Source organism: Hippocampus guttulatus, chromosome 4 (assembly GCF_054856545.1).
Source record: "Hippocampus guttulatus isolate MCC_2025c chromosome 4, RoL_Hgut_1.0, whole genome shotgun sequence".
Classification (NCBI taxonomy): Eukaryota; Metazoa; Chordata; class Actinopteri; order Syngnathiformes; family Syngnathidae; genus Hippocampus; species Hippocampus guttulatus.
Genome location: NC_141264.1, coordinates 19,860,888 through 19,887,806, shown reverse-complemented (window position 1 = coordinate 19,887,806; position 26,919 = coordinate 19,860,888). Strand labels below are relative to the sequence as shown.

The window sequence follows — 26,919 nt, the reverse complement described above, 5'->3', positions numbered from 1 at the left end:
GGATCTGCCTTGCAGTTCTGAGGTTCTCAGTTTGAGTGTTGATTAAAAGTGTCTGGTTTTTTTTTCTCGTTTAAAACAAAACAAAACCAAACGTTCACAATCTTAATAGATAATATGACTTGAATTTGATCATTTTTATATTAAAAAAAAACGTTTTGCCATATATTTTTTTTCTTTCCAGTGTGGGCCGAATACCATTTCATAAGATTCATAAGTGGAGATTGATATGTTTTTGTTTTTTTTTGTTTTTAGGCTGATGATGATTCTGATATTCAATATCCGATAACTGATTAATTAAGAAAATATACAGAATGATCAAATAGCATCTCTTTTTGGGCCCTTCAATGCTTACAACGAAGACATTAATTAAAGGCAGAACATTTGACTGTTTTACAATATGTGGTCCTTTAGTATTTGTTTAATTTTACAACAACGAGAAAAATGTGCAAAAAAAAAAAAAAAGGCAGATTTTTAAAAATCTTTGTTGGAATGTCATTATCGTTGCCTTATCTTGTAATGTGAATTTTAAAAAAATCTGCAAAAAAAAAGTCGATATGACCCCCTTTCAAATGGGCTGATTTGTTAATCCTTATAGCCACAGTACAGATATTGTTTTTTAAATAGAAATATTGGTCTGTGCTATGTTTTTTTTATTGGTGTATATTATGTTTTTATTAATAATAATGTCAAATTTTCTCTTGTATTGCACAGTAAATGTTCATCAATGCATAAAATATTATGTTAATGAATTTATAACTGATGCATTCATGTTATATATAAAATATTAAATGTTTATATACACATGGTTACATTTTGAAAACTGTGCATCTTCCACATTTTTTGCAATGCAAAACATTGTGTGGTTACTCTGTGACTCCCACTCACATTTTAAATTATTATTGATTGCTCTCAGGCTAAATACAAAGTAATCTAATTTCTCCTTTCCATCTGCAAGAGCTTAGCTGACCGTAGCTCTGATGGAGACTCACTTCGGTGAAGAACACAGACAGGATAGCCAGGCTGACCCAGTGGATGACGCCAGCGAACTGGGATGCGTTGTTAACTGCAGGGAAAGAGAAACACGATTGGGTCGGTTGACTCGTTTATGTGACACCAACGAACGTTCCTGCAGGAGCAAAGCGCACGCATGTGTATCCGCCTGTGTATTTATTGGGCTAATAAAACGTATAGCGGCTGGCATTAAACACATTCACATTGGTCACATGCCCCGTAACCTTGCGCTCATGATGGACGAGCATGTCTTGACCAGGACAGATGACGTGGATGAAGGTGACATCGGCTTTCCGCGGGTCACACCGCTTGGCAAAGTGTATCAACAGTGGAATGCTAAAGCGACAGTTAGCTTGCCAAGACCATGATCGATCAGTTGCCTCTGGTCAGAAGACAGAGAAGATAAACTAGTGTACAAGCAATAGATAGTCAGACCGTCCTTACGAGAATTTAGTGTGACTTAATGTTAAAACAAATGCACACTGAGGTAATGTTTCACCCAATCTAAAAGTGAATGGTATTTTGTTTTTGTTTGGGAAGTATGGTGATTTCGTGGACAGTAAGTTTTGAAGTTCGGGCTCCCAATTTTTGATACATTTGAAGAAAAAGAAAATCCCCCCAAAAGGTGCCACTTTGAATTTTGCTTCACTTTTTATTCAAATTGGAGGCTTGTTTTCCCCTTTGGTAGTACGTGAATATCATCAAGAAAATTGCGAGATACTCCATAAAGGAAATGAGTATCTAAACTGAACAATTAAAAAAAAAGAATGTACTTGATATGTACAATGATATGTAAACATGTGGACTACCCTTCATAAGCACAGAACACATCTAAACTCCATATAAATAGAAAAATAAATAATACATGGCATATAAAAATGTAAAGCCGAGCAGCCTTCCACTCAGTGTCTTTGAATGACTTTTATGATAATTGTGAGAATGCTGCATTTCCAGTGCATCGCTGCAGGGGTTTGTATATACAGTACCTCTTGAATATTGAGCCCATTTTGAATCAAATACTGAATTGTGCTTTTAACATTTTATTAAAAAAAAAAGTATGGTATAAATTATTAAGATATGGCAAACAAAATAAAAGCAGTTTGCCGCTGTTTCAACACGTGTGTGTTGTAAGTAGATTGCACGGAATTACATCACAGGGAGTCTTTCCCGCCTGGGATCATGTTGAACATTCTGGGACCACTCATCTCATTAAAAGTTAAAAGATAGGAGAAATGTATAAATGAATAAGACATAAGACATGACTTTCTTTGGTCTTTCTGTACGTTTTCCAGGAAATAATCATATATTATCTTTCGTACGTACTTCACAGTTACTTTAAAAAAAAAATTGGGTCATTTTCAAATTTCCATGTCAACATGCTCTGGAAAATTTTGAGAGACGATTTATATTTTTAAGTTTGACGAAACATTTCAGTGATTTTAATGTCGAAATTTCATTTTTATTTAACATACGTTCAACAAAAATCAAAATATAACGAAATCATTTTGCTTTGGCTTGCTAGCAAAAATCGGAGCTACGGTGCGTGCGCTGTATTGTGGCAGTGAACTCAACACAGCGTTCTTCACGAAAAACTGCAGTTTGAAATTAGTCCACAATTTTTCAAAAAAGAGACTTCAACCTGTTTGATGCCATCCCCAGTTGAAATGTACTGTCAAAATGAACATAAAAGAACAGTTGCGATGTAATAATTCTATAAGCAATGGATACTTAAACGCCAACAGTGAAGCAATACATGAAGAGAGACAATAACACAATACTCGAAGGGATATATTCTTTATCCTCTGTGAAGAACAGCTCCTAGAACAGCAGTTCACTACATCACACCCTTAAGTCTTCTTAGTTTGTGTTTTCATGACTGCATTACATACTGCTCCCTGGTAGCCAAGTAGCAGGAGTCGCAGTGATTTAATCATGATCCGAAAAATTTATTCTTTAAATTTAAGTAAATTATAATCAGTTTTAAGAAGACTAATAGTATGGAGTGCTATTTTGCTCATTAAAAACATGCTACAATATATTTAATTTTAGGCGTATGAATGGGATTTATATTTATTTAAATAGAAAAAAACGATTGAAGGCATCATCTCAGGGCACCACTGCAGAGATGAAAAAAAAAAAAAACGTTTTTTATGCTTCGGTGCTGCGGCTGTAGTTCCGTGGCCACTCCATAAATGACAAACGATGTAATTACTGACTTAAATCATGACAATGATGACTTGGCAGAAAAGCCAGCAGCTTGTTCATTGCACATTCGCAACAGCCGCGACATGCTACACAGCGTTTGCAGGTGCAGACAAGCGCTGACGCTCGTCAATTAAAAGGAACAGCTGGACTCCTAAATTCGCATCTGTTTACTCACACTGCAGCAGCTTTGTGTCGACGAGCAGCTCCAGAGTGAGCAGCAGCACCACCAGAACCACGCAGGCCACCAGGACGCAATTGAAGCCGGCCGATGCCAGGCACACTTGCCACAGCGCCGCCCGGCCCCCGCAGCACGGCTTCAGCCAATTGGACCTGAAAAGGGGAAATATGAGATGTGGAAGTGATGGGCCCCATGTTATTTTCTGACAGGCGAGATCCCATCGATAAAACGAGAAAGGTCAACAAACACAAATCATTCAGCGTACGTGACTTTGTTTTTCTATCAGCTGGTGTTAAAAATGCAATAAATGATGCTGACATAAATGTGCCATCCATTTTGGCCTTCTCATCTCATGTCATTGTCATCCCTTCGAGCTTGTGGGCACCCTCCCTTTATTACACTTGAAAAGCTCTCTTTTGGTTAAAAGTCAGTAATATTAGACTGTGGCTGAAGTCTAAAATATTACAGAGAGGGGTTAAAGGGTGAGTTTGCAGTTGATTATATCAGATAAGATAAGAAAACCTTTATTTGTCTCACAATGGAGAAATTCGCAATTTTCAGCAGCAAAATTTGGAGGGAAGAAAGTAGAAAAACATGAAGTATTTGCATGCACAAAATACATTTAAAAATGAACTGTACACAGTACAGAATGCAATATAAAATATAAGATATAAGCATATTTGTCATTCACGCTTGACAATAGTACATGATAAATATAATTTGTAAAAATCTGCAGTCTCTGCTCCGCCGAGGCATAAAATCAATGGAAATAGAAGTGGATCCCAAAACAACTTTCACTGTGAAGCTTTTAAAGGGCAACTAAACGCAAAAAAATATGATATATGCCTCAATTACTTTCAGTACGGTGTTCTGATTACTTATTTGCATTTGGGGATAAAAGAATTAAACAGGTTTTTCCATCCATACCGCCTTCTGCCAGTCAACTGATCTGATTTCAAAGTTCCCTCGGGATAGCATTGCCACCGTCTCGGTTTTGTCATGTGATGCGAGCCCGAGGTATTGGCCAAAATGGCGGCCCCCTGAGATGGTTGAAAATGGACGGATGAACTTAATTCTTATTCCACAAATACGATACTAATCAGACTACTGTGTTTTGACGAGTAGTGTTACATATAAGACATTCTTGGAAAGAACATATTTCGATATTGTCCGCCTTCCACTTATCAAATCAGGGGGGTAGCAGATTTGGAAGGGAAGCCCAGACTTTTGTCTCCCCAGCCACTTCATCCAGCTCTTCCGAAAGTGTTCCCAAGCCAGCTGGGAGGCGGAGTCTCTCCATCCTGACTCGTCCCTGGGGCCTTCTGCAGGTGGGACATGCCCGGAACACCTCACCAGTGAGGCATCCTAACCTAATGCCCGCGACACCTCATCTGGCTCCGACCAGCAGCCAACCAGATTACCGAGCTTCTCACTTTGTATTTCAAAGGGAGAGCCCTACAGAGGAAATTCATTTCGACCGCTTGTATCCTGGATCTTGTTCTTTCGGTCATGACAACATATCGTCAATAATTGGCGAAACAAATGAAAATATGAGACATGTGTCCCAATCCAGAAGAAGATAAAAAAAATGATGAAAGATGTGATCTAACATAGTAGGACAAAACCTAAAAAAAAGCAGCCCACCACTTGCTTCTAGGTACAAAGCCAAAAGTAGTGGCGGGGGTTCCAGCAACATTTGAGTCCAGCAGAATGTGTTTGGGTTTTTTTTAAATCAAGGATCAGTATACAATTTTGGCATGCTGTGGAGGAGCACAGCTAAAAACAAAATGTAAGTCTCCAAGAGACATTTGTGGAGCATTAGTGAAGAGATGGAAGGAGCAAGATGAAATGGTGTGCGATGTAACTCACACTCCCTGGAAGAGGAACAATAATTCATCCCAACATTCTCACTCAAGCCAGGCAAGAAAAGTATTTATTTAATAAAGCTCTCAAGAACCCCGTCTGAAGGCACAGAACATGGCAATGACCGATCACTCCCAGCACGAAACTTAATTTTAGGGAAATCGCTTCAAACCTGAGGACCTGAAGTATTTAAGAGTAAGTGAGGCCGTTTCAGTGGTAAAAGTAAGCGGGAGCGGGGGTGGGGGGGGGGGGGGAATCTCTTCAATGGCTGTCGGGGTCACGTCAGGTTCGGATCAAATGTGCGGCAGCTCCAAGGAACGCTGACGCGTGTGCATCTCGCGTACGCGCGCGGGGATATTGCTTGAAGCGAAAGAGGAAAGGTTGCTGCCGCTGCTTCATGAAGACATTAACGGGCAGGGGGATGGGGGGGGGGGAATGGAAGGTGAGCTGACAGGAGGGCAAAGCGAGGGGATTAGATCATGAAGGCGATCAATAGCGGGCTGAGATGGACGTGATGGCGTGTCGGCTGTGTGAGAATGTCCAGATGGAAGAAAGACATCAGGTGGAGTGATGGGGTGGCGCTTGAGATGGCTACCTTTCACTCACGTCATTCTTTCAATCAATCACAATGGGGTGGGGGCATGTGGTCAGTGAGATTACCTTAAAGTGTGCTTGCTCTGTAGGGTAATAAGTGTGGACCACTCTATCAACTCACTGAAGCTATCGATTGTTAACACACACACACACAAAACTCCTCCTTTGAAAAGAAGCCCCCCCCCTCAAAAAAAAATAAAAAACATCGGGCGCCCGTGAAAGTTGCGCGGATCTGGCAGGAATCTAAATGATCGATCGGAACTCTTGATTAATGTCTTGATTGCAGATTTACAACAGAGCCACTTAGGTCAGCAAAAGAGCGCGGCACGCTGGGGCACAGACAATTAGATTTTCCCCACATCATTTTTTTTATCTTCTTCTGGATTCGGTGATGAATATCACCGAAAGGCGGCGAGCAAACGAGCGACAGTTTTCTGCATGGCCAACACTTAGTTACTTATTCATGAGCACGTGCAAAGTACAGTTAACATATGGATTATTGCACTAATTAGCGACCTAAAAAGGGTGAACGTGTCAAGATTTGGACTTGGACTCACAAGCCAAACCATTCGATTTTCATGCAAATGAGGGATGCCGCTCGGATTGTCCAGGAAAAAACTACTTCCATCCACAACGTCATAAGCTCATCATTGCGCCCAATTCTACCTGTGCAGTCGAGCAAAATACCAAGAGAAAAAATTTAACTGCACCCATGCACAATTAGACTTTAGACGTTTTGTGCTAGATTTGTTGCCATAACGAAAATATGTCCTCCTACCCCGTTTGGAGCATGTGAAACTGTCTCTGCTTTGCTTTTGTTTTTTATTTTAAACTTACTCTCTCTGTTTTTCTGTTTTGCTTACATGTTTGAAATAAGCATTTGAGCACTTTGTTGATGATTTGATAACTTGTTCCTCTATACTGTAACGGTGGAGCCCCACACCCCCTGCGGTGAGAGCTTCTCCTGACTCAGCAATCTGCTGAACTCAGCTGGTTTAGGAGGTGGGGGGGCTGGGGGATAGACCCCAACTGTGAGCTTCCAGGCAAGAGCAGCAGAGGTTAGAGGACAAAATCCACCTTCCTCTTTCTCTGAGAGGCTTTGTATCGACATAACACAGGCATGGGACCTCGATATGCTAATACAGTGACATTTGAGGAAATTAATTTGTATACCTTCCTGTATAATATGCACATGAAAGGCTTAGCTGTAACATGGACTATAAAGCGTAGTCAGCAGTTGCAGGGAAATCACAATGTCCCTTCACTAGCTAGCTAGCTATATTTGGTACAAGCCCGCAGGCTACTCATGTGATCCTTGGGAGATAGCTGGTGCCCTTTTGAGCACCGTGTCGTTGACCTCTGGAGGAAAGTGCCTTTTGCCATCTAGGAGAAGAGCATTCTCTTGTTCTGTTTGTCAATATACGTCACTGGCATGAACAGAAAAACAAAGATACATTATTTGTAGTTAATAATATTTGGGCCCAGTAGGTGAAATTGGAAGAAGGTGGGCCACAGAACTCCCCACTGAATAAACCGATCAACAGTAAATTTTAATCAGAGAAGGTGTATGTGTCCCTTCATGTATTTTTGTTGCTGCTTTTCAAAACCCTTTTTCTAGCATATTAAATTTTGGAGATATTTTCGACCAATAAAAGCTGACACAATGGAATTGAACCTCTGCACTGTGAGGTTGATGCGCTCACCACCGGAGCGCCCTTGGATTTTACCATGTGTTGTAACTTTAAAGATATGATGATGATAAAAGAAAAAATGCACCTGTTGCTGAACCTAACCCTTCATTCACAGATATTACTAAATATGTTATATTTTATTGTTATTATATTATTGTTATCATTATTATGAAACCCTGAGGTGCCAGAGACAAGAATTGAGGCGATATTCTGAATCAGCGAAGATTCAGAATTCAAGATCATCTAGAAAGTTTACATGCATCTTCAATTAAAAAATTTTGTTTCAAAAAAGAAAAAAAAGGCTCTTGTTGGATTGTCCATGTGTTGTAGTTGGTGGAACAGCAATTCAATTATTCATGCCATCGGATCGTGCATCCTCCACTGAGGACCGACATGGCAGTGGGGACACAAAACAGTGATCTTTGCCAGAGAAATGGGCCGCAGATTCTGAGCAAATGAAGATGGATCGGGGCTCCATGTGTGTAGCAGCAGCAGACAAGCTGTCCTTGATAAATAGGTTTTCGCGGGGACACTCCATCGTTCCTCGCTCTCAGCCTAAAAAGCAATCTCGCACTTTGCATGTCTGTGAATATTAACAAACCCTCGAACCCGGCACTCTCAAATGTCGTCTATTGTGCCGCACATGGGGCCAAGCGGGAGGGACAGCTTGATGTAGAGGACTGTTCCCTTGAGTGTTTGTGATAGTTGCTGGTTGGGGGTGGGGGGCGGGGACGAGGGCGGGGGTGTGGGAGTCATTGCAGCAGGTGCAGTAAATATTCTCTAGTACGGACTTGTGTTTGCGCTGTCCAATTTGTCCTGATAACATCAATTCCTCATTTGGGAAATGAGCATGGTGCATGTCCTTTATGAACCTGCAAGTATGTTGACAAAATGCACGTGTAACAACACAATCAATAAAATACAAAAATATACTGTCCAAAAACTGTTTATATAACAAAAACTGCAATACAGGTGTATCCAAAAAAAGAACCACAACAGTAAAATACGTACAGTATTTTACTGTTGTGGTTCTTTTTTACTGTACGTATTTTACTGTTGTGATTTTTTTTTGAATACAGTAAAATACTGTATACTGTTTATTTTTTTCTGTCTTGGGGAAAAAAATGTGTATTTTGGATTGTTTTGTTGGATGCATTCTTTGGTTTATGACAATGTTTGCCTGCGTGTCATACAGTTTTCTTGCTAGTTGCAAGGAACTGTCCCGTTGATCACCGATGTCTGGTAATTCTTGTGCATACTGAAGGATTTTTGTTGCCATTTGCATTGCTTCCTTGCTGGATGGTGGCTTGTCATCAGGAGTTGAATCGATGCCTTGTTTTTTAAAGTTTCGTAGATTTGCGTCTTTGCGCCTGCAAGTGTCTGCTGGATGTTTTTAACTTTGTGTCCAACCTCGCTCAAACGGATGCATTTCACTCGCTCCGCTCCAGTCATTAGTTCTTCTACGTTTCGATGCTATTGTAAGTTGAGGAAGCTTACACTATGATCTACACGACGTAAGTGAATAAAGTTAAAATCTTTCGCAATTACAGTAAAACGCACGCCAATAAAAAGTCACTTACACGTCTTCGTTTTGAATCTGATGAATGAAAACGGCGAAGCGAACACATTTCTTCGGTCGTGTCGAGTGGGTGCTGCTTTTAAGCTAGTGCCGCGTTCTACAGGACGTAAGTGAATAAAGTTAAAATCATTCACAATTACAGTAAAACGCACGGCAATAAAAACTCACTTACACGTCGCCGATTAGAATCTGATGATCGAAAAACGCGAAGTTAAAACTTGTCTCAGCATTGTCTTTTCCGTCGCATCGGGTGGACGTTGCGTGTATTTAAGCTCCCGCGGCATTATGCCTCCATCCGGGTTACGGGTAGTGGAATTTCCGGTTACGCAAGTTCCAGTAACACGTAATATCGTAGTCAAAATGTTAATGCGTAGGTTTTTATTACGGGTGAAGGATATTCCTTTTCATAGAATTCCGGGGATGGGAATATTTACTGTACTGCATGTCATTGTGCTTGGGGCAAAAAAAAAAAAAAAAAAAACGGCCGCCATGATTCACACTGCTGTTTGGTTTGAACACTACTGTTGCGCAATCTCCGTGAACATCACCATTAGCAAAGCGTTGACGAAATTTAAAGTGAGAGGATGTTTCGATGGTGGTTTGTTGGTTGAGGACATTTTGTAGCAAGGTAGTGTGTGGACCTAGTAAAAACATTCCATTTGATACAAATAGAGCGTGCGGAGGAAAAAGACTTGCCATTTAATTACTTCAAATGAGTAATACTGCCACCTACAGGACTGGAATGAAACGAGTGTTTTGAATTATTCGGCCGTGGCCAAAATCAATGTCAGTGTACTTTGTTATGTTGAAATTATCTCATGACAATTCAGAGGGATTTCGTGTGGAAAAAACATTAACTGGCCAAGTTTATGCTTTTTAAAAAAATTATATACTATTATTGTAATTAGGAGGGCTCGGTGGTTGAGTGCGCTAACCACTCAACCACCGAGCCCTCCTAATTACAACATCGACATCACAGTGCAGAGGTCGTGAGTTCGATTTCGGCTCCAACCTCCCTGTGTGGCGTTTGCATGATCTCCTCGGGCCTGCGTGGGTTTTCTCCGGGTACTCCCACATTCCAAAAACATGCATGGTAGGTCAATGGAACACTCAAAATTTTCCCGAGGTGTGAGTGTGAGTGCGGGTGGTTGTTCGTCTCTGTGTGCCCTGTGATTGGCTGGCAACCGGTTCAGGGTGTCCCCCGCCTACTGCCCGAAGACAGCTGGGATAGGCTCCAGCACCCCCTGGGACCCTTGTGAGGGGAAGCGGATCGGAAAATGGATTAATGGATTATTTTAATTATGGCGAATGACTAACCTTGGGCAACCGTGAAATGCTCACCAAAAAAATTGCAGAGCACATGATGACAACCACTCGTACTCACATTCATACCAATGGACAATTTAGATAATTCAATGAACAGAACATGTTTTTTTAGAATGTAGGAGGAAGCTACAGTACCTAAAGAGAAAAGCTACTGGGAGAACATGTAAACTTACGGCTGGAAGGCCGGAGACAAGATAAGTGAGGCGGCCGTGTGAACCGCGACTCCCAATTGCTGCCAGCGTTTTATTTCTGTTTTTTTTTTCCCCTAATCCCATATCAGTGTCCAACATTCATCAAATGGAGCTGCTGGTAGCGATGTGAATTTAAAAAAACAACCAAAAAAAAACAGATGAAGGCTCTTTTGCTCCGATCCTACATCCTTCCATTTTACCCGTCTACCGTCGCTCTCTCTCCTCCAGCCCAAGTGGCAGTTTGACCCATATGAACCATCTGTCATTGCTGTGTGCCTCACACCTCTCAGTGTGACCCCTGGAGATCAACGGCATATGCTGCTGCTGCTGCTGCTGTGGGCAGCCGGCTATGATGTGGACGAAGACTCAGGACAAGCAGCGGCTGTGGCTGGACAGCCGCACAGGGACAAGCTTAAATAGACCTTACATGGACAGAAGTCGGAAGCCCCACCAAGTCTGGAGGACACGACAACCAGTCCGGAGAATGACTGCTGATCTTTTCCTCGAGAGGCAAATCAAAGAAGTATGGCTGAGTCGAGCCACTTTTAAAATTGTGATATTATCTTTTTGTGTAACAACACATTTGCTCACGTGTTTGGCCGATTTTGTCATAGTCTGAAGAAACCAAGGTTGAAAATTTGCTTTGCAAAGCTATGCTTTGTGCAAACACAACACTGCTCATCTCCACAAACAATCAAACAAACAAACAAACGAAACAGAGGTACACTTCAGCATGTTGGTGGCCGCATCACACTTTGGGGATGCTTTTCGTCACTTGGAACTGGGACCTCAGTGAAGGTGGAGCGAATTATGAACTGTTCCAAATACTCCTCAGTATTAGCGCAAAACCTTATGCGTCTGCTTGAAAGGAAAAACAGCCTACTGGAACATCTGATATGGGCGTCCGTCAGAGCAAATTGAAATGGTGACTCGTGTGTGCTGACTACCGTTTAAATATGAGTTTGTATGTGTTTGGTTCGTTCTGACCACAGCCAAATCTCAGTTATAACAAGGTGTGTACACTTATGCAACCACATTTTTTTCATTTCCTTCTCCAAAAAAAAAAATTACCCCCCCCCCACGGAAGTATATGAGTTATAGATAACAATAAAGGTGGAAAAAGTTTTGAAATCATTTATCTTGCTCTCGTTAAGGAATCTATTTCTTACGGTGATTTTTTTTAGCCCCTCTCTCTTGTTGGTTCTGTTTAAACACTTGAAACAAAGAATGTAGAATGCGGTATTTCCTTCTTACTGTGATTACAATCACCTTTGGTGCCCCTTGACCCCCATTTCGGGAGAGTCCCTGAAGGCCGTCAACTTCCCCCGGGGAGGGACTCTTATCTCAAGATTTAGGCACAGCGGAAGAGGTCTGGACTTTCCCACCATGCCAAGATCGAATTGCATCGACCTTTCTTTGTTTCCGGGATTTGCATTGAGGCGTAACTCCCCGCCTCTCATTATCATATTGTCTGTATATATTCTCATGACTGTATTTTTTCTGGGCTTCCTGACGAAATCTGAAACTCTCAGGAGCCCGAATCGATTCGTAAACTGCAGGAAAGAAAAGTAAAACCTTTGCAAGTACCGTTCATCGTCTCCAGCCTGTATTTGGATAACCAACATCCTCACCGTCCGAAATTCAACGAACACGCGGAGGAAAGAAGGCCACTTTCCCCCCCAACACTCGCAACGCCGTCGTTGCAAAAATCTGGCATCTGAACAAGGGTGTGTAAACTTTATAACCACTGCGCATATGTACACTTTCCAAATGCTGTGCTACCTGCAACTAATTTAAAATACATTGGTTGTAACCCCTATTAAGGCAGCGCTAAGTCGTCACTATCAGGGTGTGAAGATTATGCGGCCTCGCTTCACATTAATCAAGACAATAATGATTTGAGTGCGGTGTGAAATCCCATCTTGAAGAGAAGAGGAGACGCTGCAGCCAAATTCTATTAATAATCGCATCCAGCTCACCGGCGCACAGAATCTACAAGTACTGCCTGTGCCCCATGTGGTCCGCAAGAACATCCACCTCCCACATCATCGCCCACGTCTCCTGATGAAGAGCGCTCGCGAAGCTGCCGCGCAAGACTAAATGGGCTTCTGTATGCTCCTCCGCTCCTTTGCGAGCGCAGCCGCATACAAACGCAAACATCAAATATCCAAGCGAAGCCCCCAAATTGTGAGACACGTAGGCAACATGTGAGGGGTTTCGTTTCGAAGAATTTGCCTCTAAACGTCACAGAGGATTAATTGTAACCAAAGGAGCCAATCAGATGCCCCCCCCCCAAAAAAAAAATTGATATTACAAAGTGCCAAAGCATGTCTGGCATGTAAATGAGAGCAGAAACCAATTCGTCACGGAAACCCGAGCACCTCCTGTAACTCTAAGCATGATTGCATACTCGCATTGTGTGAAGAAAGCGCCTGCGTCATTCCTATGATGCAATGCAGTCGTCACTAAGGCTGCCACAAGCGGTGACCCTCTTCTTTTTTCCACGCGCTGTGCATGTGAAGGTGCGCAACGCAGCAAGGACAGGTTTGACATTGACCTAGTCACCAGAAATGCCAATCTAAAAACACTCACAGGAAATTCTTAAGCAAAGACGAGGGTTCTCCTCTGCACAACCGGGAGGCACGCCGAGTTTCGAACACTAAAAATACTGACTGACCATATGCAGGGGGTGCCACGGAGGTTAGAGAAGGCAGAAAAGGTTGGACAGAAATTTGCATTCATTCGTAAATTGTGAGTGGAGGTGCAGTGAAAATAGTTTCCTCAACTTGATGCCGTGGCACAATTGCTCAAGGCGTCATCCACTTGAACTCTCAGCAAATATACTGTGCGTCTTTTTTTGACTGGCACCTCAGCATACAGTGGATATAAAAAGTCTACACCCCCTGTTCAAATTAATGGCCAAAAACGTTTTGAAACCTTGGTCATAAATTTATAAATCACTTCTTCAGCAAAATAAATAAATAAATCTGCACGGTCTTCTCGTCACGTAGCAAATGCAAAAATCTGAACAGGCAAATCATAATATAGTGCAGCTCACATCTTAATCAACATGATTGTTACAGAGAAGCCAATAAAGTGTCTTATATGCAACCCGTGGACAGTTTACTACTCTGTAGAGCTAAATCTCTCCTCCTGTAAAGGCCAACCAGATTTCGCAGTAGGGTGGTTACTATTTGCAGGATTCAGTCATTTTACAGGGCAAGAATTAAATATGTTGGAGCGGGTCAAGATCCATCTGTCCCAGCTCAAAGAGCTGCCAGCATCCGATTGGACCATCCCAGACCAAAATGGACATTCTCTGCCCACACAACAAGGTTTCCGTGGTGAAATGGCGATTTTTTTTTCTTTTTAAACCAAAGATGCCAAAAGCGTGTTAGTCACGCTTCCTGACAGGAGCGCAATGGACACTTGCTCAAAGGGAACGCCCCAGGAAAAGCGTGTCGTGGACCGAGCCAACAGCACGGAGATAATTGTGATCGGAAAACACGAACCTGATGTCAAGGACAGAAAAGGTCGATCCAAAGGGCCCAGCTAATATGTGGCACTAACAACTCGCTCTGTTTTCTGACACATATCGACATTGAGAATAAAAATAAATAAATACTGTGCGGAAATGAAACCAGCAAATCAGCAAGCAAAAGCAAAAGAATATCTGATATCATGGCAATCATCAATTCATGCAGATTCAGGACTTATAGGAGTCCAATGTGAAATGTGACAATAATATGACGAGAATTTTCAGAATTGGGGTGGGAACATCAGTCATTTTGTGATTACATTCGGGGCTTTTGAGCGTCCAAATTAGTGAGAGCGGGATCTGATTATAATGATTAATCTTGTTCATTTACCGCTCCTGTGTGATCTCTGATCCGACAGTGGGAAAAAATCAAATCAAATCAAAGTGTGAACCATCTATCGAGCTGTGAGCTATGACTTTCCCGCATATTTTTTTGTTTGGAGGCTTTTTGAATTGTAACCAGTCGAGAATTGTCAATGGTTGAAGACGATTGGACCTTTGAATGCACCTATTTACACTGGGGTGTAAATATAGCTTCCGCTTTTCCCCCCCAATTTTTCCGATGTCTTTCGGTAAGAGACAATGAGTGTATTTGCAGCGCAGGTCTATTTAATGCAACCATTTTTTGGCGGTTAGGTTCGGCAAAGCAACAACAATGACAAAAAGTGCTCGATCATACGAAATCAAAAAATTTGCTGACTGCAGTGCATCAAAACATGTGAGAGATACTTTCAGACACATACCCCTCTCGGTTGTCCTCTTCGTCCGGGTTGGAGATGAGCTGAGAACCAGCCAGAGAGACATCCAGGGCGGCCAGAGGCAAGTCTCTGTAGTTGAAGCTAACCAGCTGAACTGGGGCCACACACTGGTTTTCCTCCTCCACCTGCTGGGAGATCACCTCCAGCTCGGAGGATGCAGCTTGAGGAGGGGCGCTGAGTACACACAACAAGAGCAACGTTAGACTCCCTGTCACAAAGTCAGTACGGAGCTGTAAAGGGGGTCGTATAGAAGCGTGGCTAGTAGAACGTTCTGGACAGTTACGTGCGATTTCACTCATCGGGTTCTCATTAATGGAGGAAGCCTAGTTTTACGACGAAAACCACACCGCTAGATTTGGGTGTTGGCAAAGTAGAATGCGTTGGCTAAAATGATGTCTGATTCTGATGAAGAAAAATCCAAACATGCTGAGACATTTCTTACTTTCAGTGTGCTGGGAAACTGAACCTTCATTATTATTTATATGCTACTCAATATTTATCTTTTTTTTTTAAATTAAATACAGAAACGATCCAGAACACCCCTGCAATAAGTGAAATTCATGATATAGAAGTATCTAAATATTCATAGCATTTACAGTACTTATTTGTTACCTCTTTACACACACTTTTAAAATAAACAGATTGCAAATAGAAACTGGTATATTGAAAGAGGGCAAGAGCAATGGATAAAACCAAATTTATTGTGCAGTGTTACTGTGTAGCAATTCTTTTTTCCAAACTAACAAATCTATCTCACAATATACATCAATAAACATGCCCAAAGATATACATATTACCAGACTTCGCCCTTCCCTCACCCCCCGCACCACTGCTATTCTTGTCCACAGTCTTGTCACATCCCGCCTTGATTACTGCAACGCTCTCCTCTTCGGCCTACCTCAAAAGTCCCTCCATAAAATCCAGCTGGTTCAAAACGCCTCTGCTCGCATCATCACAAAAACATCTTCCCAGCAGCACATCACCCCCGTTCTCCAACAGCTCCACTGGCTCCCTGTTCAACATCGCATCAATTACAAACTGCTTCTATATACATATATGGCCATCCACAACCTGGCCCCTCCTTACCTATCCGACCTTCTCCAGGTACATATCCCCTCTCGCTCCCTCAGATCCTCGTCCTCCCTCCGCCTGTCAGTGCCCCCTGCCCGACTGAGCACCATGGGAGCCAGAGCCTTCAGTCACGCTGCTCCAAAGCTTTGGAACAACCTACCTCCGGACCTCCAAAACTGCACACCTCTTTCCACTTTCAAGTCCCGTCTAAAAACACACCTGTTCAGGATTGCCTACAACACATAGCTCTTCCATTTCCTATGTTTTTATGATTTTATGTCCTGTTTTTATATATCTCGTTTACTAATTTTTACATTGTATTTTTTTATTGTCTGTACAGTGTCCTTGGGTGGCATGAAAGGCGCTTTAAAATAAAATGCATTATTATTATTATTATTATTATTATTATGAAGCGGATCTACAGCCGTCGGTGTAAAAAGTAGGATTACAGAGGATTTAACATTCTTCAGTCAAAACTTCAATCTTCTTTCAAATTTACAGCATTTAGTGATTAAGAGTGGAATTACACCCCAAAATAAACAGAAGGGTAGAACAAAATTGTGTTATAAACGGACAAAAAAAAAAATCTGTGAAATAGCGAGACGGCGAACCCGCAACCCGTGATGGAGGGCATGTTTGTTGTTTACTGAAGCTATACATGCTTCAGATATTTCTACTCATCGACTTCCAATCATTACAACGCCAAAATTGGATTTTTTTTTTAAAGATGATTGACTGAAGCGAAATTTCTTTTTGTTTTGTCTACATTTTCTGTCCAGTAGACTGTCGTGAAGTGTACGTCCGTTCACTGATTGTAAACAAAGGTCAAAAGTGACATGCCCTACAACATCCAAATAGCATCATTTTCTAATTACGACCCGATTTCAACCTATATCATACACATAATTGTCCTTTTGTGCCATAAGATGCAATATAAGGCTTTCTTGCTCATAGATCTTGTTTCTTCACATGACATTCAATGGCACGCCGCATGTTCTTTGGAAGGTCAGCTGTCATTTTATCTGCCAAAAAAGGTCTTGAAATTTAAATAAAGAGGGCGGGCTGCGATGGAACAAGGCAAGCCAATGGGGAACAAGGAGAAGTTACCCTACGACAGGGGTCTCACGTGGTTTGGCGGTTTTCCCAGTGTATCCTATGTGGAGATGTGAATAACCAGTGATCAACAGCAGGGCAAAGGCATTGATTACAAGACAAAGACAGCGGCCTCGGCGGATTGTACACTTTTTGTTTTGAGTTGAGGCTGTATGAGCAGAACCAAGCTCCTGTTAAATGTTAATGTAAGCAGGCCTAGAAAGAAAAATTGCTTTTTTCCTCTTTGCTTGACCTGATTCTTGATTAAAAGCGCTTTCATGGACTCCTTTGAAAGGTTACTTTGACTTGGGCTACATAGTCCCACAAATGGTTTGACTTTGGAACACATGTTGTTGCAACCCGGCTATAAAAAAAGTCTGGACAGTTCAATAACACAAATGGTATCTTGCATGTACTTGGCACCACAAGCCAACGACAACCAGGACACTAATAAGTCATGACAGACAAACTGTTTAGTGCATCAAAACCACATTTCCGGCCAATCAGAGAGCGGGCCAGGAGCCATTATGACCAGCGCCCAGCAGAGTGGCTGCTTGCCATCCTGCATGGGGAGACACAACTTCACATCTCAACACTTGGCTTCTCTTTAACGGCGCAGGCGAGGATATTCCGCAAACTGTCTGCGATAACAGTAAGCACAACACGGACAGAATCCAAAAAGCTGCATAAACAATTTAGTATGTGTACGTTCGTTTTATTCGTTTTCCCATCGTGTTTTAGAGAGAAGTGAAACTTCATTTGTCTTTCGAGTGTAGTTGTATAGTACTGCCCGTGATTAGCTCCCAGCACATGCGCTCGGCGTAAAAACTGGCGTATCTTCATTTATGTTCCGGGGCACGTTTAGTTTAGCATGTTTGGGAATTTGGCGGACAGTGCCAACCAAGGGCGTTGTCTATTATATGCTCCGGGCGCACCTGATAATTCGGTGACAAAACGTAGATTAGACTTTAGACCAGGTGAAACCAGGTCTAAGTTGTGGCGCAGCTGTTGTAATGCAATTTTGGTGGATTTGATCCAGGCGCAGACGGGCAGATTCTTGGGCTCTGCTGATATGTGTGGTGGATGTCATCAAATTTCATTTAGAAATATGACATCACTGTGCATCAAACCCTCGGAATCATTGCCGTGTTCCTATAGGTGTTAAAATGAAATCTTGGTTCATATCATAAAAATTAAAATAAAAAAAACAAAATTTCAATAATCTACATGTATAGCCTCCGAAGCTCTATTGTCAAAACAAGTTTAATGTGGCATTTCATGTTTTTCGTTCTTATCGAGACAAAGGGAAAATTCAGTTTTTTAAAAAAAAATGCCCATTAAGATCCTCTATTGAAGTCGCCCGCTTTCTGATTTCAACACGTGACAAATGGTTGCGCCTTGGCAGACGTCTGCGCCCTGCGAGTGCTCTTGTTCTAACTTTTGCTTTTCACTTTCGATTCGAATAAAGCGTGAGTGTCATTGTTACTGAGTGCTAAGTGTCGCCGGATTTCCAGCCAGCTGTCTGGAAGTCCGCCACTTTGCCCAATAAGTTTGTATCCAGACATTTGGCTGCTGCTTGAAGCGCAGCAATCCGCTGTCTTGATATCATCAGCAAACCAAGACAAATGCGGCAAATCAATGACACGGCGACAGGCCACACTTCCCTCAGACGCAAGCTCCTGACACCAATTACGTTATTTCCACAATCACAGCATTGTTGCCCTGACCTGTACTCCCTGGATGATTTATTGTTAACCAAGGAACAATGAATGGCATTGTCGTGTATTTAAAAAATATATTTAAAAATTGCTTTTACCCCGAAAACGGGTCAACAGCAGCTGTGCGACGATGGATAACTAATCTGGACATGGACGCGTAAAGTACATTTTAATTATCGGTTTCAATATTTAAATCACTTTGCTTGGACAAAACGAATAACGGGAGCCACTGTATGGGTTGTATCACAATGTCAGACTTTGCAACCCTTAATAACAAAAATGCATAGTTTTGAATGGCTCCGTTCGAGAGGTATTAGTATCGCAAGGCGTTTGAATTCTAACATTTTGTTGATCATAAAAGAATAGAAACATGGCCGTGGTGAAAATACCATTGTGATTTCCTTGGAATGCTGTGTTAGTGATCATTTGAAAATGTAAACATGGATTTGCAGAAATATAGAGTTGCCTGTTAATATTTTATCTGTTTCCAGACATAATTAATGGTCATTCGAGCGCATTCTCTATTTCAAGAAGTGCGTGCGGAACTGGTCCACCGTTGCATTATTGGTGAAAGCACTTGAATCAGTGCTCCAATCACATCTTATAAAAATGCTTTATTTTACAATACATTGTTATAAGTAAGGGATAGGTGAATTCGACATACGAGTGATGTCAATTGACATTAGATGAATAAAAGGAAAACAAAAGGCTGAAAACACCCTGAAATTATCCAAATATTTCTTGACCTAACTGCCATTAAAAAAAAAAAAAAAAACCTAAATAAAACCTTTCCTGCCACAACAGGGGTGCTACAGTGCGAGGGGCATCCTGTCAAAGGGAATCAGAGTTTAATAAAAAAACAAAACTCCCTCAAAACCTTTGTCAGCATTAAGAGTTTCCCATCTGTCGCCTCACTGACTGGCCGTGGGCTTGCCTGAATCGCACTCATAACCAGTCATCACCATCCCGCTATTATCTACTTAAGGATGATTGGCCACGGTACTGACGTTGCGCTGCCAACCGTTCGAAGCGCCCTGCGCCTTTAACCGGAGAACACAGCTGACTGAACCCATTTTGGATTGAACCCCCTCCCCCACCCCCCCACCCCACCCCTCAACTCCGTTCCACTCTTCACCGCCTCTTCCTCCCTTCCCCTCCCTTCTACCTTCTCTAAGCACGGCTGTCATCAGAATGCAGGGCTTGTCTGCGGGACCACACACACATGGAGTAATTATTAATAAGAGAAGATGACAAGTGAGCGTCCCTTACGAATGCTAAGAAGCGCCAGCAGACGGGAGATGACGGATATGTTCAAGTGGAGATGAGGCCCAACTCCCCCTTGTTCACGGACCCTCGCGGGAGAATATGCGGGTCCCATTGAGCTAATCGTAACCCACCAAGATGGAGGTGCCCTTTGCAACGAGGTGGCGTGTTCATCAATAGCGATTCGGGATTTCACGGCCTCTCGGAAAAGGAGATGCGTCAGGGGGTACTTACTGGTGGTTGCTCATGTTGAAAGGTTTCCGAGGGACGTTCACACTAAATCAGGGCAGGTGTAAAACGATAGCCACAGCAACAGTAACCCGGCTCGACTCCATTCACACCTTTGGAAAAGACAGAAAACAATGAACATTATGTATAAGATGAATAGCATATGAAACACTAAATATCGTACTATACAGTAAATATTCTCGAGTACGGACTCGTGTTTGCGCTGTCCAATTTGTCCTGATAACATCAATTCCTCATTTGGGAAATGAGCATGGTACATGTCCTTTATGAACCTGCAAGTATGTTGACAAAATGTGTAACAACACAATCAATAAAATACAAAAATATACTGTCCAAAAACTGTTTATATAACAAAAACTGCAATACAGGTGTATCAAAAAAAAAATCAAAACAGTAAAATACGTACAGTATTTTAATGTTTATTTTTTTTCTGTCTTGGGGAAAAAAAGGTGTATTTTGGATTGTTTTGTTGGATGCATTCTTTGGTTTATGACAATGTTTGCCTGCGTGTCATACAGTTTTCTTGCTAGTTGCAAGGAACTGTCCCGTTGATCACCGATGTCTGGTAATTCTTGTGCATACTGAAGGATTTTTGTTGCCATTTGCATTGCTTCCTTGCTGGATGGTGGCTTGTCATCAGGAGTTGAATCGATGCCTTGTTTTTTAAAGTTTCGTAGATTTGCGTCTTTGCGCCTCCAAGTGTCTGCTGGATGTTTTTAACTTTGTGTCCAGCCTCGCTCAAACGGATGCATTTCACTCGCTCCGCTCCAGTCATTACAGTTCTTCTACGTTTCGATGCCATGATCTACACAACGTAAGTGAATGAAGTTAAAATCGTTCGCAATTACAGTAAAACGCACGGCAATAAAAACTCACTTAGATGTCGTCGTTTAGAATCTGATGATCGAAAAACGCGAACTGAAAACTTGTCTCAGCGTTGTGTCTTTTCCGTCGCATCGGGTGGGCATTGCGTGTATTTAAGCTCCCGCGGCCATCCGGGTTACGGGTAGTGGAATTTCCGCTTACGCAATGTTCCGGTAACACGTAATATCATAGTCAAAATGTGAATGCATAGGTTTTTATTACGGGTGAAGGATATTCCTTTTCATAGATTCCGGGGATGGGAATATTTACTGTATTTGCAAACAGCCACGTCAAACGACCAAAATAAAGTTACACACAGACGCCTGGTCGCCAAAGTTTTGGATCTTACACTTTGCATTTGCTTCTTGGTGGCGGCAGCTTCTTCTCACCTCTTGCCTTTGCTCTGTTTAACTATTTTCCCAGGGAGCACTAAACTGTAATGGATTTTAAATCTCCCTTAATATACGCTCCGCTCTGTGAATCTGTGGGGCTGAGGAACACCGCATCTCTCGCATAGCAAGTACCAAAGGATGCTAGCTAGCTCCTTATGCTGTGGGACAGAAGGCCATTGAAGTCAGTTAAGTGACAAGCCGCTTTGAATGGAAGAGTCTGGAAAATCGCGCACGTTGCAAACTGGATCAGAGGAGGAGGTCGATGCATCATTGCTGTGGTGTTGACATGGAGCACCTTGCCAATTACACAGATTTTTCTTTTTTACATTTCATGGATTATGATAGCTATACCGGGGCATCCTCCTGTAATAGGTTTGGCTTTAAAATAGCGCCGTGCCGGAGTGGGTTTTGTCCAGGTCCTATGACTTACTCCCATGTTCACAAAAAGAAAAAAAAAAGACACCATTCACCATTGAGGCGCATCTATTGTTTTGTTACTGTTCATTTTTAAATCACATCTGTCACTTGTTGGTGACTCCTGGTCTATTCAATGTATGTGCAGCAATTATCTGGTAACCAGTTCTCTGGTTATAGTAGCACACAACTTTCCAAAAGTCAGCTGGCGTAGGCTTCGATAACATCTCGAGTAAATGGATAGATCTAATTATCTTCGTACATTTGTGTTAAGACGACAGTACAAAAGCAGTCATGTTTGTTTACTTGATAATGTCGGTGTTGGAACGCAATAAATGTTCATGTTACCTCCCGAATATGGGAGGGAAAAGAATGAAGTTGCCCGCCACCAGTTCTGACCGCAACCTGACTCAACATTTCTTAACTTGGGTGTAAGTTTTGTGCTCGAATAACCAATACGACCGTGTCGGTTAACTTACAATGATTTGTAAGTGCCAAGCTGCCGTCGCTTTATGGTGCTTCCATATGCCAGCAACAGTTTGTTGAAAGAATTTGTAAAACTGCCAATGGCTTTTTTTTCCCCTCCCGTTCCCTTCTTACTAATCAGGCTACAATTCACCATACAAGAGTCAACAGCAACTCAAGAATAAGATGCTCAGCAAGATTTGGCACATTTTTTACATCAGTTGTACTGCACATCCCACAAATGCATGTTTCCTACAAATGGGGCATTATTTCCGAGGGAAATAAACAGGCTGTCCGAAAGTATGAATGATGATCAAGAAGCATTGTTTCCCCAAAGAAAAAGAAAAAAAATCTAGGAAATATAGAGAAATAGCGAGGCTTAAAATTTCTGGGGTTATTTTTAACGCAGCAGTTTTTAAAGGCATGCAAAACGTGTTGAAAGTGACTTCTTGGCGCCTATCCCAGCTAACTTGGAGCAAATTAGCTATACAGTTGAAAAACAAATATTTACACTTCCATTTTTACCGATGGACAATTTAGAGCTCTCAATTAAACCCAAGATGGATGTTTTGAAATGTGGGAGGAAGTACCGGAAGGAAAACCATGCAAGCACAGTGAGAACATGTAAACTCCACATCGGAAGCGCTGGAGCTAAGGTTCCAACCCCAAAACGCAAAACTTTGGAGCAGACGCGCGAACCACTTGACGCCGTGTTGCCATGATATAGCTTGAAGATTTTTAAACACAGCTAAGTTATATTTGAACATTATATTTAAGTTATATCGATGGGTTGCATTTTTGACGTCATTCTACCCTGGAGATGAGAAATGCCTAATTTTGTTGCACTGCTCCATTCTATTCTGACTCTGAGACGTATGTGCTTGCAATTCATCCTCAAGGTGATTCACTATGGCCTTGGTGGGAATATGATTAAAAACACACAACAACTTTCACCACTTTCATCTGTGATTTCCATTCATTCCTCGAAGTGCTCCATCATGGTGATGGCTGTCTAAAAGGCTGCAATGTATTCACCATCTCGTTTCCAGCCAACGAGCCTCGGTCTATTTCTGCACAAGCTCATCAAGATGCATTTGCAATCATGTCAAGCGAGGCCGACATAAATTGTGCTCGGAGGCCCCTCGGTGGGATTCTTCTTCTTCTTCCCGATTCAACCAACACAAGAAAGGTAGAAAAAAAGAAGCAAACGAATGCACACTAACCTCCTGCGTTGCTTTGCTCTACATAGTGGAAAGTATGGTCGTGACTCATTTGCCCTCGCAGTGACGACGGGCACATCTCCCTCCTCGCCGATGATGAAGATCACAATGAGAGGAGCTCGGATCTCGGCTTGATTGAGTGGGCTGACAAATCCGCCGAGAACCAGCGTCGCCGTTCCGGGGACACAGCGCGACAAACAGACCTCCTCCTTCGGCGCGAGGGCACCATGCTTCGGGAGCAGGCGGTGCCGTCACCGAGTCCGGGGACACGGTCCCATCGTGGGAGGGTGGCTCGCGAAGGTTTTTTTGTTTTTTTTGGGGGGGGGGGGTCTTCCACGCCCCCCTCCCCGCGATCACACCGGGGGCTCCATGTGGACGAAGAGGCTCACAACCGGGAGCTGTCCAAAAGCTGAAGTCCAGCGGGCGACGACGTCGATGAGGACAATACAAGAAGCACAAGTGTAAAATAAATAATCAAACAAACACAATAATTGTCATAATATATATATTAAATCAATTAGAAAAACATACGAATGAACCGCGTTCGCGTTTAGAAGCCACAGTAGACATTTTACTTACAGCTCTGATGAAGCGTCGACGTCGAGGGGGGGTGGGGGGGGGGGGGGTGGACCCAAAACACTCTTGCTTCTTTTCACTTCCTTCAGCTTCCTCGCGATAACAACACACGCGCCAAAGCGGGAAAATGGCGAAAAAAAGGGTGGAAAAAAACATCTGATTTTCTTCGTGCCTTTTTTTTTTTTTGCTTTAGCTCAATCCGGATTAATTATCCCAAAATGTTGAATATTCAGCATGGGAGATGTCTGCAATATTTCACAACAATATGCCCCCCCCCCAAAAAAAAGGAAATAGGACAGAACCACTGTTTAAACAACAGACCAATGTGTAATTTCCCTCCGGATGAACAGAGTATCTGTCTATCGAAATCATAATGGCACCCTGTCTTTTTTCATCCTCTGCTTAGCAGGAAGTAGCCTACAAACAAACAAACAAAGCCAAATACAAAAATACAAAGCTCGACGCATTGTTTTCACTTGTGTTAATAGTTCAGCCTTGGTGGAAGTCTGTGCTCCATTGGTAGCATAGTTATATGTAATGATCAGGATAGCATTGCTAAAACACCAAATCTATTGGTGGCCTCATCCTTCTTCATAATACTGTAAAACGTAATACTTTTGATACATTTCTGCAATATGCAGAACATGAAGAAAGTACTATAGATGGTACAGTATGACTAATTTTCATATAAAGACAAAATAAAATTCTAAATTTGACACACCACACCCTCTGCCAAATTTAAATGATCAAAAATCATTAAATATAGAAAATTTTAAATGATTTTTTTTTAAAAATCAAGCACTTCTCTCTGCTCTCAACACTGTGAGCATATCCAATGAGGGCCCTAAAACCACACCTCGCTCAACTGTCGATCAAGCACCACTTCTATGACCTGGAAAAAAAAGGATGCTACTTTGTCTAGGATCTTTCTTATGCCTACATATGACTACTTGTTGGAAATGCAAGAATATAAAGCCGCCAGTGGCTGGCATACAGTATATCCCATTGGGTCGTCGCTGGGGCTTTTCCACGTCTATGCTGCTTTCTAAAGTGCAAAACACCAGTGATCACGCAAGTCGCTAAGCTATCAAGAACTCAAAAAAAAAACTCACACTTTTTTTTCTGTGATGTACATGCACTCACAGCTGTCAATGAGGCGCTCTAAAGCGGCCACACCAGTGGACTAGCCAATGGGAAGATGGATTTTTAGGATGTAGGCTTAACGTTGGTTGGTGTAGGTTTAACGCTATAGGTCCACAAATGTGTGCTCCACAGTTCTCACTCTTTGCACGTTTTCAAACATGTGTAATGTACAGTATTTCAAAACAAATCTCTGAATTCACTTAACAGTTTTACTACATCAGTTTTAAACCTTGGATACTACCAAAAGTCACATACCTTTTACGTCAGGAATCTGTGTATCTAATTAGAAATGTATGGTTGTAAGCAACCACAATGCATCCCAGTGGGCATCCATTATTTATGATACTGTATATGTACCACAAGCCACAAATTGATCGGGTTTTCAATAATAGGTTAAGATGGTCACTGGCCTAATGACTTATAGAAAAATAAAGTCCATCCATCCATTTTCAACACTGCTTATCCTGAACAGGGTTGCAGGGAGTTGTTGGACACTATCCCAGCTGACTTTGGGTTGAAGGCAGAGTACACCCTGAAATGGTCGCCAGTCATTCGCAGGGGACATACAGAGAGACGAACAACCATTCACACCCACATTGTCACTGAGTGGGAACCGAGCCCACGCTCCCCGCACATAAGTCAGGAGAATGCATCACTACATCATCAGTGACTCGAATAAAAAAATAAAAGTGGCATGGCTTTTTCAAAATTGAGAAGATGTACAATTTAGACCCAAGTTGAGATTTTAAACACTGTTGTAAAACTACACATTCCTTAACCCCATTCCTTATTCATGCACCCTGTAACCTGACAACATGATAAGCTGTCCACTGTAGTAACCGCTGCCCCTAAAAGGGTTAAAAATAAATAAACCAATGTTATCCATGAACACAAAAATAGAAAGTTATAAAAATGGACACGATTGCACTGTCATCAAAAGAATTTCATGCGATACTATGATGGAAAATCTCTCCCGCCCCTGCTTTTCGAGTGAAACTAAACCACAACCCAGTGACACCATTTGTAGTTGGCACATAACTGTTAAATTATAGAAGACGCAGAGCTGCATTTCATACAACTATGTTATCAGAACGGGGCCCTCTGCCAAGCCTGCAGCACGACACTTTGCCATTAAGAAATCTGCGAAACAATGAAGAAAACTTGCCAGCTGATGAGTCAACTAACGGTCCTGAGACACGTATCGCGTCTTTGAAGGAGGCAGTCCGCAGCGCCTTGCCTCGAGTTCCCGCGATTCCATTCATGCCTTCTCGACATGCCAACCATTCATTCGAATCTCACCACGCAGACAAGCGCAAATGTTGCCTCACCCATCCAAGGCCTGTGACGGAGAGACTCCTTTCAGGTGGTATGAGAACATGTGATCGCGCGTGGACCATCATCATCATCATCCATCACAGTGATGGCCACAGGCTACTGCGATTACATTACTGACCTCACAGACAAACTGACAAATGGGCTATAGCGAGCTGGTATCGCATTTTCAGAGGCAATGTGGAC

The 26,919-nt window shown here is 42.2% G+C and overlaps 1 protein-coding gene across 2 annotated transcripts in view; it reads right to left on the bottom strand.

Moving 5' to 3' along the window:
* The window catches only part of tmem266 (transmembrane protein 266), a 35,509-nt gene extending 8,646 nt beyond the window's left edge, over positions 1 to 26,863 (bottom strand). Inside the window, exons 1-6 of one of the 2 annotated variants that reach the window (XM_086108281.1) lie at positions 24,262 to 26,863; positions 23,686 to 24,091; positions 20,313 to 20,419; positions 14,920 to 15,108; positions 3,392 to 3,546; positions 990 to 1,063 (exon numbers count right to left, since the gene is read on the bottom strand). In XM_086108281.1, the coding sequence (XP_085964407.1) occupies positions 990 to 1,063; positions 3,392 to 3,546; positions 14,920 to 15,108; positions 20,313 to 20,326 (432 nt within the window). In that variant the 5' untranslated portion in view covers positions 20,327 to 20,419; positions 23,686 to 24,091; positions 24,262 to 26,863. Of the gene's footprint in view, positions 1 to 989; positions 1,064 to 3,391; positions 3,547 to 14,919; positions 15,109 to 15,832; positions 15,947 to 16,020; positions 17,194 to 20,312; positions 20,420 to 23,685; positions 24,092 to 24,261 lie in introns of those variants that run through there. The other variant, XM_086108280.1, reaches the window with a different exon arrangement.
* Positions 26,864 to 26,919: the final 56 nt, after the last annotated feature.